The 18,658-nt window shown below is 54.2% G+C and overlaps 3 protein-coding genes across 3 annotated transcripts; 2 read left to right on the forward strand and 1 right to left on the reverse strand.

Moving 5' to 3' along the window:
• Window positions 1–2,610: 2,610 nt before the first annotated feature.
• On the forward strand, window positions 2,611–6,287 carry IRF6 (interferon regulatory factor 6; the record flags this gene model as incomplete). The annotated part of the gene is made up of 7 exons (XM_084220720.1): window positions 2,611–2,784; window positions 3,624–3,828; window positions 4,263–4,385; window positions 4,487–4,633; window positions 4,901–5,293; window positions 5,654–5,772; window positions 6,066–6,287. The coding sequence occupies 7 exons, from the start codon at window positions 2,611–2,613 to the stop codon at window positions 6,285–6,287; spliced, it is 1,383 nt and encodes a 460-aa protein (XP_084076846.1).
• Window positions 6,288–7,433: 1,146 nt separating this feature from the next.
• Window positions 7,434–8,519, forward strand: LOC311162351 (UPF0739 protein C1orf74 homolog; the record flags this gene model as incomplete). Its single annotated transcript, XM_084220648.1, has 1 exon — window positions 7,434–8,519. One exon carries the CDS (start codon window positions 7,434–7,436, stop codon window positions 8,226–8,228), a length of 795 nt encoding a protein of 264 aa, XP_084076774.1. The 3' UTR covers window positions 8,229–8,519.
• A 160-nt stretch (window positions 8,520–8,679) lies between these two features.
• TRAF3IP3 (TRAF3 interacting protein 3) lies at window positions 8,680–17,880 on the reverse strand. Its single transcript, XM_084220844.1, has 14 exons — window positions 17,758–17,880; window positions 16,550–16,928; window positions 16,360–16,384; window positions 16,092–16,121; window positions 15,701–15,796; window positions 13,972–14,043; window positions 13,578–13,718; window positions 12,724–12,861; window positions 12,363–12,498; window positions 11,599–11,661; window positions 11,461–11,520; window positions 10,781–10,944; window positions 9,564–9,812; window positions 8,680–9,420 (listed from the first exon to the last, which is right to left on the reverse strand). The coding sequence occupies exons 2-14, from the start codon at window positions 16,897–16,899 to the stop codon at window positions 9,337–9,339; spliced, it is 1,608 nt and encodes a 535-aa protein (XP_084076970.1). The 5' UTR covers window positions 16,900–16,928; window positions 17,758–17,880; the 3' UTR covers window positions 8,680–9,336.
• Window positions 17,881–18,658: the final 778 nt, after the last annotated feature.

Genomic DNA, 18,658 nt, shown 5'->3' on the forward strand with positions numbered 1-18,658 from the left:
GGGAGATGTACAGAGGTGGGAGATGTACAGAGGTAGGAGATGTACAGAGCTCCGAAATGCGGGAGCCCCGGATTCCCGGTGCAGGGAGGTGATTCAGCGTCGGATGGCAATTCAGCCTGTTTGGAAGGTTTGCCTTTGAAAAAATGAATACGGGTCCATGAAATCCAGGATAATATAGTCAAATAAAGGTAATGAGCAAGGAGAGGGGTCTGGGGGTTTGCAGGAGTGTACCCTGAGAAAACCCTTCCATCTTTAGAGGCTTTAATGGATGAGGTGGAGCAGGAACACTGAGTATATTTGGATCTGCAGGTGAGGAGCGAAACCATCTGCGCAGCAAAGCTGAATTGGGCTGCAGGATGGTTTTCCTGGTGCTCTGTCTGCTGTTGGACTGTCTGGGACCTCACCAGGGCCCTGAGTGTCACCACAGCTGACCGGGGCTGTCCCTGACCTTGGTCACTCCTCTGCAGCCCTCCGGGGAGTGGCTGCAGGCTGTCTGCTCCTTCCTGACTTTGAGTGGCTCTTGTTGGGCTGAATTTCTCCAAGGAGAAATACTAATAATTAGGGTACAGGCAGTAATTACATCACTGACCAGAGATGCATTAGCAGCACAGGGATGTGCTAATTATCCCTACCCAGCACCCAAACTGAGTGGGAATAAAGGGAGCTGGACAGTCCCTGGGTTTGTGCACCGAGGAGCCTCTGCCTTGGCAGAGCCATAAATGTGCCCAGCCATTCCCCAGGTGTCTGGCATTAGTGGAACCCACCGGATCGAAGTTGAAGGCTGTGAGAGGCTGACTCACCGTCTGAGCCCAGCAATGGGATTCAAGTTGATTTGCTCTCAGTTATTGTGTCAACAAGTGATTGGTGATAAAAGGTCATAAAGCATTGTCGTGCTGAGCGCTGACAGACGCTGTCTGCGGGCCCAGGGACAATCCCTGCCGGCACCCACCTTGTCACCCGACTCCTCTGCTGTGAGAGGGACACAAATCTCCTGCTCTGGGGGTTTGAATTTACTCTGTGTCTTGCAAACGTGGGTGCACAGCACACGTTATTGGCAGGGACTGCTTGTAACCTTAAGGGAGATGTAATGTTAAAAGAGATGGTGGAAAGTAGCCGCGCTAAGGATTCTTCAAAATGTCACTTTTTTCTTTTCCCTTTTCAAGAGGAATCAGTACCTGATTTTGGTCTCAATTCCAAGTCCAGGATTAACCTGGACTTTGTGTCTTTGCAAGCACGCTTCTGAAGGTTTAATTCTGACAGCATTTTCAACATGGAGAACCAACACAGCAGAGTTTCAGGAACACTAAAATAATTTTGATGATTGCTTCCTGATGAGCTGATCCTTTGCAGCTCCTGGGAAGCAGTCTGGTAATGTGCCCACACATTTTCAAACTATTATTTAAAAATGGTTTGCAGTTGAAGCTGAACATTTTCTTTGCAGAAAAGATTAACAGATAAACTGAGTTGTGTTTGGATTAATTTTGTGTGAGCGCTTGCCTCTGAATGGGATCTGCAGGTATTTGAACAAATAAAACCTGTTCCTGGACTAGTTCTTGGATAGGATTTTTTTTTAATCTTCTCCATCTCTGCTACCAGACACATTTTGCAATTCCTCCAGCAATATTCAGGGCTTATGGCAAAGGTTTTACTTGTCCTGTAACTGCTTTATTAAGGGGAATATTTGTAATTTATCACCTCTGTTTCAGGATTTACAAAGGAATATGGGAGATGCAGCCTCCGAGCACACGCGTAGTGCAGAAATCCCCTCCCAAAACCTAAAGATACTGAATGTGGCCTCTTCTTAGAGAGAGACACACGTTTATTTTGTTTGTTTGGCTTTGTTCTACACAAGGAAAATATTGTTAGCTGGCTGCAATTGTATGAGCAGCACAGGGCTACTTAACAAAAACATTAAGTAAACAGCAGTCGATTTTTAGCAGCAGTGCAGGCAGACCTGCAGTTCATGTCCTTCTGGATAAACATCCTGGTTATTACAGGTCACTGCTGTTTGCCAGTGATTATGCTGCATTCAGGGCATTCATGGAAAAGTCATTTTACGACTTTCAGAGTCTGTGGCTGTGGTAGAACAGCCCCTGTGCCTCACCCTGGCCCCTGCACCTCGGCTAAAGCCTCCCAGTCGGGGTGAGCCTTCCTCCTCCTCGCTGAGAGTCTGACAGGACTGCAGGAGCAGAGATCAGATCAGCCCCTTCTGCAAGGTGTTCGTGGAGGCTTTGGAAACTCTGCTGCCTGTTCTTGCTGTGGCTTGTTGGTGCCTTTATCTCCTGTTCAGGGTTTTCAGCCCAGCTCTGCTCAGGGCTCGCGCTCCGTGTGCTGTTGAGCACAAGTAACACGGAATGTGTACCCTGGCACACTGACTGTGAGCTGCTGTCCCTGTAACAGCTCTGAGCCCCCTGGGAGGTGTGTGTGACTCTCCCCAGCAGAGGGGTCACCCAGCTGAACCCGAATTGGTGCTTTCAGGGGGCAGTGCCATAAGAACAACAGCAGTTCTACAGCACAGGGCCCTTTCTCGTTACATGAGTTCAGTTTCTTTGCAGCAGATGAGGCTCGAGTAACCTCCAGCAGTGGCTCTGCTGTCCCCCCTTGCAGAGCATGGCCCTCCACCCGCGCAGGGTGCGCCTGAAGCCGTGGCTGGTGGCCCAGGTGGACAGTGGGATGTACCCCGGGCTGATCTGGCTGAACCGCGAGGCCAAGCGCTTCCAGATCCCCTGGAAGCACGCGACCCGGCACAGCCCCCAGCACGAGGAGGAGAACACCATCTTCAAGGTGAGCTCGGGCATCCCACGGCTCTGGGACACAGACAGAGGGCTGGATTGTTGGCCCAGGAGCTGCACAGGCATCTCAGGAGCTGTTTGCAGGCACATTTTATTTGTCTGACCTCAGAAAAGCCACTTTGTGCACCTGGATGCCAAGCTTGGCGCTGCCTGGGATGGTGTTGAGTTCTTTAACCCTTTCCCACCACCAAAGGCCAGGTGCTGTGTGATCCTTGGTCTCTGGAAGATGCCTGCTGTTGGCTTCATCTGCTCGGGCTGGGATGTGGTCACTGGCTTGTTCTTGGCAGCAAACCACGAAATGCTGTTACATAAGTCTTAAGAGGTCCACCACAAGCTCATCACAAGCACTCATCGCTGCTGTCCCTAATATTCTTATCCCAAGGGATTCACTGTAACTCCCTGCACTCCTTTGAGGAATTTCTGACCTTTGTCTTGGAGGCATCTTGGACCAGTAATCAGATTTTGGGGTGAGAGAGGGAGAGGCCAGCCGGATGTCTGTGGCTGTCCTTCCACTCCATTTTAACTGAGTCCATTCCTCCTGCACAGGCTCCTTGTCAAAAATCACTTCTGGTGTTGAATCTGAGACCCACAAAAACTCTAACCCAGAATTGTGAACAGTCTTTTGGAATTTGGATTTACATCTTTTTTTCTCCACCTTCCTTCAATAGAAAATCTATTAAAGTAGGAATTTCCTTTTTTGTTATCACAAGAGCTCTAACTAAGACTTCTGCAAGAGAAGGATTTTACAGTGGATTTGTTTGGAGGTTTGGTTTCTGATAAAAGCTGCTCTGTGGGGAGGGCTGGACTGAGCTGGCTGTACTTTGTCCCCAGGCATGGGCTGTGGAAACGGGAAAGTACCAGGAAGGAGTGGACGAGCCAGACCCTGCAAAGTGGAAAGCCCAGCTGCGATGTGCACTTAACAAGAGCCGGGAGTTTAATCTGATGTACGATGGCACCAAGGAGGTGCCCATGAACCCAATTAAAATTTATGAAGTGTGCGACATCCCGCAGTCGCAGGGATCAATCATTAATCCAGGTGAGGGCCTTGCTGACACGGGCTGGCTCCCAGGCTGGCTCCTGGGCAGGCATTGCTCCAAGGGAGCTCCTTCCCTCTCTGCATTAACTCTGCAGCTGCCCTTGTGCAGCAGGAGCAGCTGCCAGGTGAAGCCTGTACTTAAACTGCAAGGACTTTGAGCTGTCCTTTAGTCCTAAAATTAAAAAAGCTGCACACAGCTGTATGTTTTCCTGCTAAACAGTCTAATATTGGCAATACAGTGTCTTACTTCATCGATACTTTAACCTTTGCTTTCTAGAATTATATATTAAACTGAACTTAGTGTGCTGTATGGATCAGATTTGTCCTTTTTTACTGGAATTTGAAAAATACACAAATTAATATCCGACATGAAGATGATCTTTTTCCAGTGTTTCATGCTGATCATCCACCCACAAGAATGTGCTTGTTTGCAGGTTCCACTGGCTCAGCTCCGTGGGATGAAAAGGATAATGATCTTGATGATGAAGAGGAAGAAGAATTGAATCAATCTCAGCATGTCCCAATTCAAGAGACATTTCCATTTCTTAATATCAATGGTTGGTGGCACAGACTAATGTATTAGTGAGGGAATTTCTTTGTAAATTGCTGCATACTTGAAATAAAATTGATTTATTGAGGAGTTGTTGCCTTTTTGTAGATTCTCCGATGGCTCCAGCCAGTGCAGAAAACTGCAGCCCTGAAACTGTGTGGCCAAAGAATGAACCTCTGGATATGGAAATGCCCCCAACGGCGCTGCAGCACGACTTCTTCAGCAGCCCCGAACTCTGGATCAGCTCCCTGCCAAGTACGTGTGTGGGCTTGTAACAGTGCTTCTGCTTTTGTGCTTTAAAACTCCACAGAAAACAGTGATTTGTGTTTTTTCCTGTGGCTGTTTGTGAGTGAGTGAGTGAGTGAGTGAGTGAGTGAGTGAGTGAGTGAGTGAGTGAGGAGAACTTGTGTATTTAAATAGAATTGCGTGTGGTTTAAACATCCCTGTGAGGGCAGCGGGGCTTGCGTGGTGTCCCTGCTGCTGGTGCTCGAGGAAAAGGCACACTGATGGTTTCTCCCTCAGTGACAGACCTAGAAATCAAGTTTGAGTATCGAGGAAAGGAGACCGGACCCACAACGACCGTGAGCAACCCGCAGGGCTGCAGACTTTTCTACGGAGAGCTGGGTCCTATGCCAGATCAGGAGGAGCTCTTTGGGCCCATCAGCTTGGAGCAAGTCAAGTTTCCAGGGACGGAGCAGATCACCAACGAAAGGCAGAAGGTCTTCACGAGCCGGCTGCTGGATGTTATGGACAGGGGACTGATCCTGGAGGTCAGCGGCCACGCCATCTACGCCGTGCGGCTCTGCCAGTGCAAGGTGTACTGGTCTGGGCCCTGTGCCCCCTCCTCCACCACCCCAAACCTCATCGAGAGGCAAAAGAAGGTCAAGCTCTTCTGTCTGGAAACCTTCCTAAGCGGTAGGTAACTTCTGCTTCTGGAGGAGAGCTTTGGACACCGGGCACTGTTGGAAAGGGTGGTCTGCACTGGGCTCTGCCTGGGTGTGGACAGTGGGTCAGGCCCGCTGCTCCCCTGACTTCAGGGGAGTTTGGAGTTAGTGTGTGGCAGGAGAGGGGCACTGTACACTCATTTAATGCTCTGAGAGACATCAGAGGGCCTTGCCTTTAAAGAAAGCACTTCACGTGCAAGGGGTGAGCTGTAACTGTGTGAGAGGTGGCTGAGGACTGCAGGTAAGACCGGGGTGATGCAATGAGGTGGGATGTCATGGGTGTTTCCTGCCTAAAGAGGACAACTCTGGAGCACTCTGCTTTTCTTCTTAGAGCTGATTGCCCATCAGAAGGGACAAATTGAGAAACAGCCACCATACGAGATCTACTTCTGCTTTGGAGAAGAGTGGCCCGATGGAAAACCCAGGGAGAGGAAGCTGATCGTGGTGCAGGTAGGGCACTGGGGCTCTGGGCTGACGTGTGCCAGCCTGGCTTGGCTTGGGATCAGTTCCCATGGATACTGAGACCTGTTATTTTCTGCTGTGGCTTCTGACACCAGGAAACCTCCAGTAAGTCTGGTGGTTTGGGAGAGCAAACACAAATGTGACATGTGCTGAATGGAATTGGTTTGTGAGTGTGTTTTAGGGCACTGTGGAAACCATCTCCACATGCAGGACAGGGGCTCCTGCAGAGGAGCAGGGATATTCCACGTGCCTTTAGGCTAAAAAAGGGACTTTTTCCCCAGGTCATCCCCGTTGTGGCACGGATGATCTACGAGATGTTCTCCGGGGACTTCACGCGCTCCTTCGACAGCGGCAGCGTGCGGCTGCAGATCTCCACGCCCGACATCAAGGACAACATCGTGGCGCACCTGAAGCAGCTCTACCGGCTGCTGCAGAACCACCAGGAGGGCTGGCCCATGCAGGCCCCGGCCATGCACATGGCTCAGCCCCTCCCAGCACAGTGACCCGCCCTGCCTTCTGGCCTTGTACATATACAGGAGTGTTTCTTAACCTGTGCCTTTCCTCAGTAAGAATAAATAACATCTGTACATCTTGTCATCTTCTACAATTTCAGCAATTGGTGGTGCTTTTGTTTTGGAAGTGGCTCAAAACAGAGGGGATTACAGGAATGCTTCTAACTCCTTCACCCTTTTCAGCTGTTTGCTTAAACAAACCCTCTGTATACATCAGATTTCAATTCTGTAATATTTTTTAATCTGCTATAATACAATGTATATAAACATTTGATCATTAGAAGTGGAAAAAGAAAATAACCTGTGCTCTATTAAATCTGCCTGGACAATATCACCTTGTCTCATTTTTCTTCTTTTTAATGGGGCTGTAGCAGCAACCTCAAAGGCTGATACTCCTTTCGGGGGGGAGGGTGGGTTTATTAGGGATGCCCATATGCCAGCATTGTAAATGCAAATATAACAAGGGGGTTGGAAGGGAGCTCTGGAGTTTCTCTAGTCTGCTGGGGGCTGATTGTTCAGATCTGTACAACCCTGAGCACTCGGTGATGGCACAGAGCTGTCAGCGGCTCCCAGCACGGCTTGGCACTGTCCCTGTGCCCTGCTTTGTGCCAGGCTCCTGCACTGTCCCTGTGCCCCGCTGTGTGCCCAGGCTCCTGCACTGTCCCTCTGCCTCGCTTTGTGCCCAGGCTGCCGCACTGTCCTGTGCCCCGCTTTGTGCCCAGGCAGGGGCACTGTGCCTGTGCCCCGCTTTGTGCCCAAGCTGGGGCACTGTCCCTGTGCCCCGCTTTGTGCCCAAGCTGGGGCACTGTCCCTGTGCCCCGATTTGTGCCCAGGCTGCCGCACTGTCCTGTGCCCCGCTGTGTGCCCAGGCTGGGGCACTGTCCTGTGCCCCGATTTGTGCCCAGGCTGCGGGTACTGTCCTGTGCCCCGCTTTGTGCCCAGGCTGGGGCACTGTCCCTGTGCCCCGCTTTGGGCTGCCCCGGTCGTTCCCCCGGCCACAGCGCTGCCCCCGCCCGGCTCCCGGCCCTTCCGCCGGTCCTCCCCGGGCCGTGGCGATGCGGCCCCGCCCGCAGGAGGCGGCTCCGCCGGGGCCGGGCCGAGCTCGGGCCCGCCCCGGAACCGCGGCGGGTTCCGCTGATGGCGCCGGGCCCCGCGGCGCTGCCGGTGCCGCTGCTGGTGGCGGCGGCCCGGGAGGCGCAGGGGCCGGGCCGGCGGCGGCGGCTGCCCGCGGCCCGAGCGCTGCAGGCGGCCGGGGAGGTGCTGGCGGTGGCGGCCGGGCTGAAGCCGGCGCTGCTGTGGGACTGCGGCCCCGCGGGCCCGGCCGAGCTGCGGCGCTACCTGGGCCGGCTGCGGGAGGCCGGGCTGGCCGCGGGCCGCCTGCACGTGCTGGCCATGGGCGGCTCGGCGCTGGTGCTGGGGCCGGGGCTGGCCCGGGGCCGGCTCCGCGCCCGCCCCGCTCCGCTCGTGGACGTGTCGGCGGCGCGGCCGGGCCCGGCGCTCTGCGGCCCCGGCGAGGCCCGCGCCCTGCGCCGCCACCTCGCCGCCCTCCTGGGCCGCCTGCCGGACGCCGAGGCCGCCGGCGCCGAGCCGGTGACCGCCAGCGAGGTCGTCCCCAGCGGCTGGAACCTGTGCACCGTGGCCGGGGTGCTGCTGGGCTACCCCGCCGTGTACACCTTCGCCGAGGGCGCCGAGAACTGCCTGGCGCTGACCCCGCTGAGGGTGTTCACGGCCCAGGCCTCCTGCCCCCGCATAAAGGACGGGCTCAGGGTCCGGATCTCCTCCTTCAGCGTCCCGGAGAGCCTGTGCGCCGAGCTCGGGGACGCGCTGGATGCCTGGTGCCAGGAGCTCAAGGAGGCTTTCCGTGCTCAGAGCGATTTTGTAGATCTCTGCATTTCCAGCGAGGTCGTGTCTCTTCCAGCGGTTGCCTTGTAAAACACGAGCGTACTCAGACTTGTCAGCCTTCTTCACTGCATCAGAGACCAAGGCAGAAGACCCACTTTCCTGTGTGTGTCGTCCCCTGTGGCTCTCGTGGTCCTTGATCACTGAAGGCTGAATTGTGACAGTCACTGCAGGCCGGTGGCAAAACCAAATGCATTTTCTTTAAAAAAAAAACGAGCGTGCTCCCAGATGCTCTGCTGCCTCGGTCCTGCCTGCCTGCGCATCGCACCCGGCAAAGTCCGTGTGTATTCATTTGCAGGGGGCAGCTGAAGATGAATAAATGATTTGAACACCTTGGTGCTTTGAAGTAGTGAAGTTTATTGTAGGCTCCATGTGTGTTTACTACGTGTATGTTTTGTGTATGTTTCAGTATATTAACTTCCATGGGAGTTCCATGACCTGCATTGTGTCTGAGCCTGCCCACGAATGATGGGCAAGTGCTGCTGTAAAACTTGCATGGTGCAGCTGCAAAAGGGACTTTAAACCCCTGTCCCTGGTGAATTCATGTGGTGCTGGCAGTGAAGGCGGAGCAGGTGTGGCCATGGGGATGCTCGGCCACAAGGGAGGCTGGAGCAGTGGGACGGAGCAGTGGGTGTGAGGGGACTGTGCTGAGGAGCCCCCCTGAGCTGAGTGCCTTTGTCAGGTAAGAGTAGGGATGGCCCAGGATCGAGTACCTCCCATTTAGGGCGGCAATAAATACAGGAGGAGAACTCGGGGGGGTATAAACCCCAGGCAGGCTGGATGCCAAGGGCACAGGATGCCCTGTCCCTCTCACCCTGTGCCAGCCACAGCAGCGGCGGGCACAGGGGCTCTGTCCCTCGGTGCCTCAGGGCTGGGCAGGGCAGCCTTTGGCAGGAACAGAGTAACCCCAGCAGCTGAGGGAACGGGGTGTGTTCACAGGAGCTGCCTGGAGTGACCCCAGCAGCCGAGGGAAGGGGTGATGTCCCTGTGTTCACAGGAGCTGGCTGCAGTGGCACCAGCTCGGGATACAAACCCAATGTGCACACACAAAACAGCAGGAGGTGAGGTGAGGTGAGGCCAGGTTGCTTTTGGTGAAGCAGAGGTCAGTTCCTGCAGTGAAGTCAGTCATCAAGGAGCCCCTTCACAGCCTGTAAGTTGCCAGGAAGGCGGCGATGGCCACTGCTGCCACTGCCACCAGGAGAGGGATCCAGGGACAGCGCTGTCTCTGCCAGAGAAGCTTGTGTTACTAGGGGTACGCTGGGGGTGCCACTTCCCGCGGCAGCCCTAGCAAACGTGCCCTCTGCAGGCACAGAGGAGGGGATGTGTCCCAGCCGGTGTGCAGCCCTGGGGTCGGGCAGGAGCTCCCACCTGAGCCTGGCTGCCGTGGGAGCGGTTGAGCTCGTCGCGGCACTGGCGCAGCCGGGTCAGGCAGGACTGGTACTCCTGGCTCAGCGCCTCCAGCTCCGAGCGCAGCTCCGAGCACTGCAAGCACAGCGAGGGGCTCTCAGCAGGAGGGGTCCCCTGAGCTCCGTGTGCCCCCAGAGCAGCTGGGCTGCTGCAGTGGCTGCAGCGCTTTGCCCGCAGCTGGGCACGGCTCTGCCGAGCATCCTCGGGTACCTGCAGGGACAGGGCAGAGCTCAGAGTTACTGCAGAGTGCTGCTGGGGACCTGCAGGGACAGGGCAGAGCTCAGAGTTACTGCAGAGTGCTGCTGGGGACCTGCAGGGACAGGGCAGAGCTCAGAGTTACTGCAGAGTGCTGCTGGGTACCTGGGGTACCTGCAGGGACAGGGCAGAGTTCAGAGTTACTGCAGAGTGCTGCTGGGTACCTGGGGTACCTGCAGGGACAGGGCAGAGCTCAGCGTTACTGCAGAGTGCTGCTGGGGACCTGCAGGGACAGGGCAGAGCTCAGAGTTACTGCAGAGTGCTGCTGGGGACCTGCAGGGACAGGGCAGAGCTCAGCATTACTGCTGGGGCACTGCCACCTTCCCACACCTGCCTGCTTTGCTGCCAGCAGTCACAGCACAAGCTCTCTTCCTGCGTGGCTCTCAGCTCTGCTACACTAAGCTATAAGTTATTCTTTTATAAGTCCTTTTTAATAGATCCTTGCTGGCTGCATACTGCTATAAGAATTGAAGGGCTGTTGGCTGGCAGAAGGCTGGTTTGATGGCAAAGTGTGCGTAAAAGGCTTTGGTTTTTTGTTTTTTTTTTTTTTTTTTGCAGCCCACTTGTACCGGCATTGCTTCTGTTAGCAGACCCTTCCTGTTATTTTTATTGTTGTTATTATTGCAAGTGTTTTCTTTTCCTCCTCTCCTTCCTTTATGCTCAGGGGCTTGGTGCTTAAAGCATGGCTTTGGCTTTTCCCTGTGAGGCTGCTGAGGCTCTCCTGTCTGTGAGAGCAGGGAGGTTTGTACAGAGAGAGCTCTGCTCCTGCAGCCAGGGCTGCTGCAGCCCTGCCCTTGTGTGCAGGTGCTTCATCGGGGGTTTGGGCAGGATAAAACTTAGGGCAGGTAATCCTTACAGGAACCAAGCCTGGGCTACCTGCAGGAGCTTTGGTGCGTGGTGTTTCTGCTGAGTGACTTCCTCACCTCGTTCTCCTTTGCTGTGAGCTGGGATGTCCTTTTCTGCATCTCATCCTTCAGACTCTCTGTTCCCTCCTCCTCCTCCTTCTCCTCCTCGGGGTGCTCTGACAGAGTGTTTTGTTTTTCCTTGGCAGGAGTGAGAGGTGGGGTCTGTGTGGTGACAACCTGGTCTAGAAAAGAGTCAGGCTTCTGATGAGAAACAGCTCCAGGCTCTGGGCTGGCTTTAGCTCTTGTTTACTCAGCACACTTTAGGGATAATATTTGTGTGCTATGCACAAAGCAGAAGACACAGCAGCTGAGTTTGTTATCACAGGCCTGTCTCTGCTGTAGCTACAAGTTCATCGTCTTAAGAGCAATATTTCTAACCAGTTGCCAGAAAAGGAGAGGAGGGAGAGTTAAAATGCCTTTTTTATTGCTTTCTTTGTCAAGTACAGCTGTAATTGCAATTATAAACTGGAATGTGTTTTGTTTGGAAAAAATATGGCAGAGCCACTGAAGTAGAATTTGCAGTGAAATCCATTTATTTTTTTAAGTGTTTACCATCATAAATATGTTTATGCTTTAACGTTAGCTAGCAAAACAACTCATTCTGTGTTTATTCTAGACCATTGCAGGCTTTTCCTAGAGTCAGGGCTAGTGTTCCTGTGTCCAGGGAGTGCTACGTGGGGGTTACAAAGTTTGCTGACCTGTCCTTTGCACTGTCACCTCCTGGCTCTTCTGTTGGTTGTTCTGGTTGTGGATCAAGTCTGGGAACACAAAAAGCATCATTATTGTCTACAGCACTAAAAGAGGTCTCTAACTTTGTGCATTTCTGTGTTACTTACTCTGCAAATGGCTGATTGTTGCCTCCAATGTTACTTTCTGCTCCCGTTCTTTTTGCAATTTATCTGAAATAAGGATAGAAGATCAAGGTTTGTATAAATGTGTATCTTTATGCAAGGGTGGTACTTTTCTGTTCTCCACAAGTGTAGAGTGGAGCAGATATTGGCTGCCCTGGACTTTCTTCTCTGAAGGGATGTGATTTTTAGCTGTTTGTTGCCCTTTCTTTCTTGGCAGATTTTTCTCTCGTGCCTCATGTTCAAGTCATTTATGGTTTATTTGAAAGCTATTCATGCAAGACCCGTTATGAGATTAGAACTGCAACCCGCTTTCTCTTCCCTAATTATGTTTTAAAATAGCCATGTGTGAGTTTAAAATAACGTGTGTGAGTTTCCCTGCTGTGTCTGAAGTGGTGCTTTAGGACATTACCAGCTCCTCTGCGCCCAGCACCGGGGCTGTGTCTGATCCCTGCCAAGGGTGGAAAGTCCTGCCTCAAGCTGAGGACACATCTTAGGTGTTTCTTTCTTTTCAGGTCTCCCATGACATCCTTTCCTCTAGCAAAACCACTTCTCTGAACTCTTTAATCTGGCCAGGAGCACCTTTTGTGGGGCTTTGGCGATCAGCAGCCTTTGGGGCGCGCTGAGATGCGCAGCGCGCTGGATGAGCCCGGTGTGCGCGCTGCCCCGAGCCCCGCGGAGCGCTCCGGGAGCGCTTTCCCGGTGCCGGCCGTGCTCCGGGAGGGCACGGCCCGCCCTTGCGGCCCCGGTACCTTGGATGTGGCGGATGTGGCCGGCCTGGCGGTCGTTGTCGCTGCGCAGGGCGCTGGCTCGCTGCAGCAGCTCCGTGCGCTCGTCCCGCAGCTCCCGCAGCTCCCGGCTCAGCCGCTCGCTCTGCGCGTCCGCTCGCTGCGCCGGGACAGACAGACAGACACACAGACACACAGCGGGCCGGCTTGGCAGGGCATCACAGCGCACCTCGCCCTGCTCCCGCACCGCCTGCCGCCGGCCCAGGCTGCTCCCAGCCACAGTGTCCAGCCGGGCCCTGGCACTGCCAGGGATGCAGGGACAGCCACGGCTGCTCTGGGCAGCAGCAAACCCCAGAGCGAGCTGCTCCTGCCGGAGCTGGCGTACCTGGAGCTCACTCTGTAAGGCCTGGAAGCTGTTCCTGAGCTCGGCGTGTGCTGCGGTCTCCTTGGTCAGCTCGGCTTTGAGCGTGGCGTGGTGCTCCTTCCAGAGGGCGAGGTCCTCTCGTGTCTCTGCCAGGCTTCTCTGGGGAGCAGAGAGGGACCCAGGGCTGGCTGTGACCCCGGGGTGGCTGTGACCCCGGGGTCGGTGTGACCCAGCCCCCGGGGGACCCTGCCAGCCTGCCCTGGTGACCCCGGCCGGGCTGTGCGGGGCAGCGCGGGCTCCCCGAGCAGCAGCGCACAAAAAGCCGTGTGGGGCTGATGCCATCTGATGGACAGAGCCAAGCAGGGCAGTGCTCCCTCTGGAACACGTCCCTGTGCTGCCAGCAGGCTTGAGGGGCCTGCTGGTACTTGGGATAAAGCTCACTTGTCTTTCTGCAGATGTGTTATCCTGTGGGGCAAAGCAACTTGCTGCCTCTTCGGGAAATCCTATTTTCATATAATGAGCAACTCCAGAAAAAACAGCTCTGGAGACTCGTGCCCTGGTGTCTGTTGGTGTGAGCGGGGCAGGGAATGGCCCAGAGGGATGGTGGGGGGGAAGGGATTGCAATTCCAGCTGACAAACCCGAGCACATTTCCCCAGCTGTCTGTAACCTGATGTGCAGCTCGTGCAGTGAGCACAGGTTGCATTAAAGCTGCTTTGGGCTTTGCTGAGTAGCTAAAACTTCTTTTTTTTTTTTTTTTTTTTTGTCTTTGCTTTGCTGATGGCAAGCCGGTCATCACCTTTCCCTGACATGTGGGTTTTCTTTGTCACAGTTGAGCTAAATTAAAGCCAAGCCAGGTGTAAGGCATACTGCTCACCTGAGAGTTCTGCAGCTGCTGCTCTGTTAGGAGTTTGTCCTCCAGCATCTTCTGAAGAGCCTCTTTTGCCTTCTGCTCATAGGTCTGCTTCTGGTCCTCCATCTCTATCAAGATCTTCTTCACACACTCCTTTGAGTAACTCTTTAAAGAAAGAAAGAGCTTGAGGTGCTCATCTGTCAGATTCCCACCTTGTTAAACCTGAGTGTTAGCAGACCCAGAGTGTGTAAATGCTGTTAATGTGCTGCGAAGCATTGCTTCAGCAAAGAGTTAAAGTCCTTTTTGGATAGGTATCTCATCAGATTGATGTAGAAACTGAGGCCAGGCCCAGTGACAAGGCTTGGTTTTTGTTTTCCTGCCTTTCCTCACCCGTGTTTGTCAGTGAATCAGACATTACCTGGGTGCAGGCCTGCAGCTGATTTTCCAGCACCCGTAGTTTACACCTCAGTTTGTCCTCGTTCAGCTGACCCTGGGGAAAAGCAGTTGAAGTGAGATGTGAAATCATGAACTGCACAATGTGCCCCAATGCTTTGTTGGGTTGTGTTCTGATTCACGTTCTCCCTGCATCTGTGATCAGATTAAAGTGTCTTCAGTGCTGAGAGCTCAAGTAAACCTTCCCAGCCTCAGAATAAATGGGATGTGGGGGAAGTGAAACTTTTATGGATTGAAAACTTGTCCTGAGGCAGTTTCTCTGGTTACTGAGTGCAGGTGCTGGCAGTGACATGACAAGTTAGGAGCGAGGGGATTTTGGGCTGTTCTGGCTGGCTTTGGCAGAAATGCAGCTGCTGCCTGTCCCCACGGATACCCCTGTTCTCCGCCTGTGCTCCCTGCCTGCCTCAAGCTCCAGCTGCTGGAACGGTCTTGTCTGGCTGTTTTCCTTAGAAAATGGGTTGGGTCTGTGTTGCAACATCTGCAGTTGGGCAGGGGGATCGAGGGCACGGCGATGATTCATTCTCCTCGCTGTCATCAGCTCCTCTCGGTGTTAGTCAGGCTGCTCAGGCTTTGTGGAAGCAGACTGCATGCAAATTCACATAACATTTCTAGCAGAGTTCACGTGGGCTGTTTTCCCCCACCAATACTGAGAACACCAATATCCTCTCTGCCCACTGCTGTCTGATGTCACGGCTCTGAAAAGAAACTCCTCGGTGTTACAGGAATAGCTGACAGACCCCAGCAAAGCCAGACTCCCCGGTGTCTCAGCACTGGTTACATTTGCACAGAAGCACATTGACAGTCCCAAAGACTCAATCTGCCCAGTTCCCTTGTTGGTGCAAAGAACTAAAGGCTCTTAGTACGTAGGTGGAATTTTCAAAAGCAATTTTAGATGTGCACTATTCTGCCTGGTTTTCCTCAGCTCTCCTCCTCTGCTGTCTGCATAGATTCCAGCTGTGCACAGATGTGGCTGTGCCATCATCCATCCATCCATCCATCCATCCATCCATCCATCCATCCATCCATCCATCCATCCATCCATCCCTTATCCATCCATCCCTTATCCATCCATCCCTTCCTCCCTCCCTCCCTTTGCCAGCCCCACCTGCCTCACAGAATCCCCTCCCAGCAGCAGCATCTGCCTGTTGGCTCCAGCACCGAGGGGATTGGCAGGCTGATGAAAAGCTGGTTTTTAGGCTGATGAAAAGCTGGTTTTTAGGCTGCAGAACAGCACCATGCAAGAGGCAGCAGCAAAGTCTCTCCTGTCCTGCAGCAGGGGCAGCGAGCAGTGAGGAGCACCCACCTGTTGGCAACCTGAGGTTTCGTGGCCACTTCCTGCACCTGTGGCTGGGTGTTTTTTCCCGCTCACGTTATATTGGAGGAGCGAGCGAAGGCGGAAGTTTCTTACCACAGGATGTCTAACACAAGTTTTTGTCCCCCCTCACCCAATCACTCACTTCTCTGCCCCAACAGAACTTTCAAACCACTTTTTTTTAAATGCCACAACAGCATGAATTGTTTGATTTAAGGATCCTATAAGAAAGCCTCGTATATTACATAAAATGTATCATCTTAATTTTGCATCCTCATAGAAGACAAAAAGGGCCTTTCCTGCTGATTTGGTCCCACCCTCCCTGAGCAGAGAGGCAGGGGAGGCAGGGGAGGTGATGGGGGGTCCTGCAGCTCTCTGGTACCTGCCAGGATTTCTCTGAAGCCTGGAGCAGAGTGGACAGGAGCTCCTGTAAAATCACCATCTTCTGCTTGAGCAGCAGCTCACGGTGCAGGGCCTCCTGTGGGACAGGGACTTGGTCAGTGGGGCCAGAGCTGGGGGCACAGCCCAGAGCCCCCGGCCCAGGGCTGGCCCTGCCTCGGGGCTCCAGGTCTTTCAGGTCTGTTGGCTTTTTTGGCCGTGTTAAAATTGAGCTTTTAACACCCTGTCATGGTTTGGCTACAGCATCCCAAAAAAACCTACTTCCTCTCAAACCACGACACACCCCTTCATTTAGCAATATTAAAATTTTTAAAGTATTATCCTTGATGAAAACCAGCTGTCCCAGTGGGTGCTGAGCACTGTTTGGTACCTACCTTCAGGTAGTTGGAGAGCTGCACCATTTCCTGAAAGGGAAAGGGCAGATGTTTAAAAATAGGACTGTTTCAGTTTATAAACATGGCATGAACTTGCTACAAAAAACTAAATATTTTTAAATAAAAGTGAATTAGCAGCCTATATTTGGGTGGAGAAGGAGAGCCTGCTGGGGTCCATTGGGTTAGTTTTTCCAGGGAAGTGGAAATATTCCCACAGCAGTTTAACTTTCAGGAGTTCCAGGCTGGTCATTACCTGTGCTTTGCTTACCTTATTTAAAACTGCAATTCCCCAGCTGAAATGAAAAACAAAGTGCGTTACTGGGGTGTCAGGGAGGGTCTTCAGCTGGACACCCCCTCCCCAGCTGAGCTGGGAGTGTGTGTGCCCCAAACCTTTGTGGGGAGCGCTTTGGGCTCGGGGAGCTGCTGGCACAGCCGGGAGGGCAGAGCCCTTTTCTTACTCTGTCTGCTGGCTGGAGTCGGTCAGGGCTGCGCGGGGGCTCGGCGGGGTCTGCGTTCCCGCGGAGGCAGAGGGCCAGCCTGGGCAGGATGGGGAGGATCCCCCTGGGGTGTCCTTCCCCGAGGGTGCCCATGGCTGTCCCGGCGGGCTCTCGCCAGCCTCGGCCGCCAGGTTTCTCCTGCGGAGGAACTCGGCCTGGCGGGGGCTGCCGGCGGGCGGGGGGCGGCCGGGGACGGTGGCCCTGCAGCAGGTGACATTGACCCTGGCCCGCAGCCGCTCCCGCGCCTCCTGCCAGCGCTCGCTCCGCTCCTCGTCGCTCTCGCCCGGGCGCGGCCGTGCCCTCCTGGGCATGGTGGCCCCGTCCCCTCGGGGGCTCTGCCCTGTGGAAGCAGCACCAAACACGGGGGATCAGCGACAATCAGCCGGTTCCAGGGCTGATTGTGGGGCTGGGCTGTCGGGCAGTGCTTCTGGAGTGCCAGTTACTTCTAGAATGCTTCTGTGCTTTTTAGTTTGTGTAAAATCTGCTCTGTAATTCTTTTTACTGTCCTGGTGGTGGCTGTGGGGTGCTCAAAGCTCATTCCTGGTGCTGTCTTTTACTGTAGGGGACTTCTTGAGGGTGAGCAGCATTTTGGGGTGGTGCCTGGGTGGGAGGGTGCCCACAAGCCCCAGCCAGGACACCACTCCAAAAGCTGAGCGTTTTTCAACTCATTTTGCTCCATTTTCGTGTGTTCTGCTCAGCCTCCACTCATCCATCTCTTCCTACCAGGAAAAGCTCATTCCTCTCCCACCTGTGCTGCCTCTGGCTTGCCCAGCCCGTCCCAGGGCTGCAAAAACCTCAGTTCATCAAAAATGCACTGAAAATCGGGATAAAGCTTAAAGAAACACAGCCCATTACTCACCCTGGGCTGAGCAAACCCTGGAGGCTTTCTTGACAAGCTAATGCTCTATTTCCTCCTTCTGTTACCCCAAATTACCCTCTCTAATTAAACATGTCCTCTATCTTTGCTTTCCAAGCTGTTACACCTCTTGCTTCAAGGGAAACCAGGAAAAACCCCCTCTGCTTCTTGCTGGTTCACGTTCCAGTTGCCCAGTGCAGGTTGTGTAGGCTGAAATTGGGGTGAAAAAGGAGGGAAAAGGTGCCTGGTGCCGCCCTCGGCCTCTGCTCCCCCGCAGCCCAGAGCCCGGCGCGGTGGGTGCTCCGGCTCTTACCTGGTGCCAGGTCCTGTGCTGCCCCTGGGGAGCCGTGCCCAGCCGGCTGTCACGGGGCAGGAGCACGCCCCAGCCGCCCTCCTCATGCCAAGCAGCTCATCCTGGGCTCTCCTGCTCTCTCTGTGCAACAGGAAACGCTGCAGCTGCGGCCGAGCCCCGGTTCCTGTCTGTGCCCGCAGCCCGGCTCGGCGGGGTCGGGCTTATCTCAGGAGCCCCGGGTGTCCAGGCCGGCCCCGCTGAGCCTGCAGCTCGGTTATCTTCTGGGGCATCTCCCGGTGCTGCTCTGCGACACAGAGCGTGAGCTGGAGCTGCCCGTGGCACTCGGGGACGGAGTTTCCCTGAGCGGCTTGGGCAAGTACAGTAATGCTATTATTTAAGGGCTTCCCGCAGATTGGAAAGAGGAAAAAAAGTGTGTTTTGGCAGCTGAGGAGAGGTCAGGAATGGCAGAAATTCATTAAGGTCTTTAGAGAAGTGAAAGCTTCGTTAATGCAAATCGGGAGGAGGTCGGTTCAGCCAGCTGGGCACTGATAAGGGCGTTGTGCCCTGATAAGGGCTCCCACGTGGGGAAGGAAGACCCGGAAAAGCAGAGATCTCAAAGTAACATTGGATTTATTTTTACAAAGACCGGCATGGAAGGGATGTGTGACAGAAAATCTCCAGATTCAGAGACTCTCTCGTGACTTTGGGTGCTTTGTGCTGCTCGGCCCAAAGCCTGGTCCTGGGCCAGGGCTCAGCTCAGCTGCCTCAGTGGCTCTGCAGAGGGAGCAGTTCCTGCAGGTTGAGCAGAACCCTGCTGGTGGGCAGGCACTGGCAGCAGACACTGCTGCAGCACCTCTCTCAAGTGCTGCCTGCTTGCAGGAAGCCCTTTACAAGAGCCCTCTTCTAAAAAGGGCATTTTTGT

This window comes from Fringilla coelebs (assembly GCF_963513975.1).
Source record: "Fringilla coelebs genome assembly, chromosome: 23".
In the NCBI taxonomy this organism is placed as follows: Eukaryota; Metazoa; Chordata; class Aves; order Passeriformes; family Fringillidae; genus Fringilla; species Fringilla coelebs.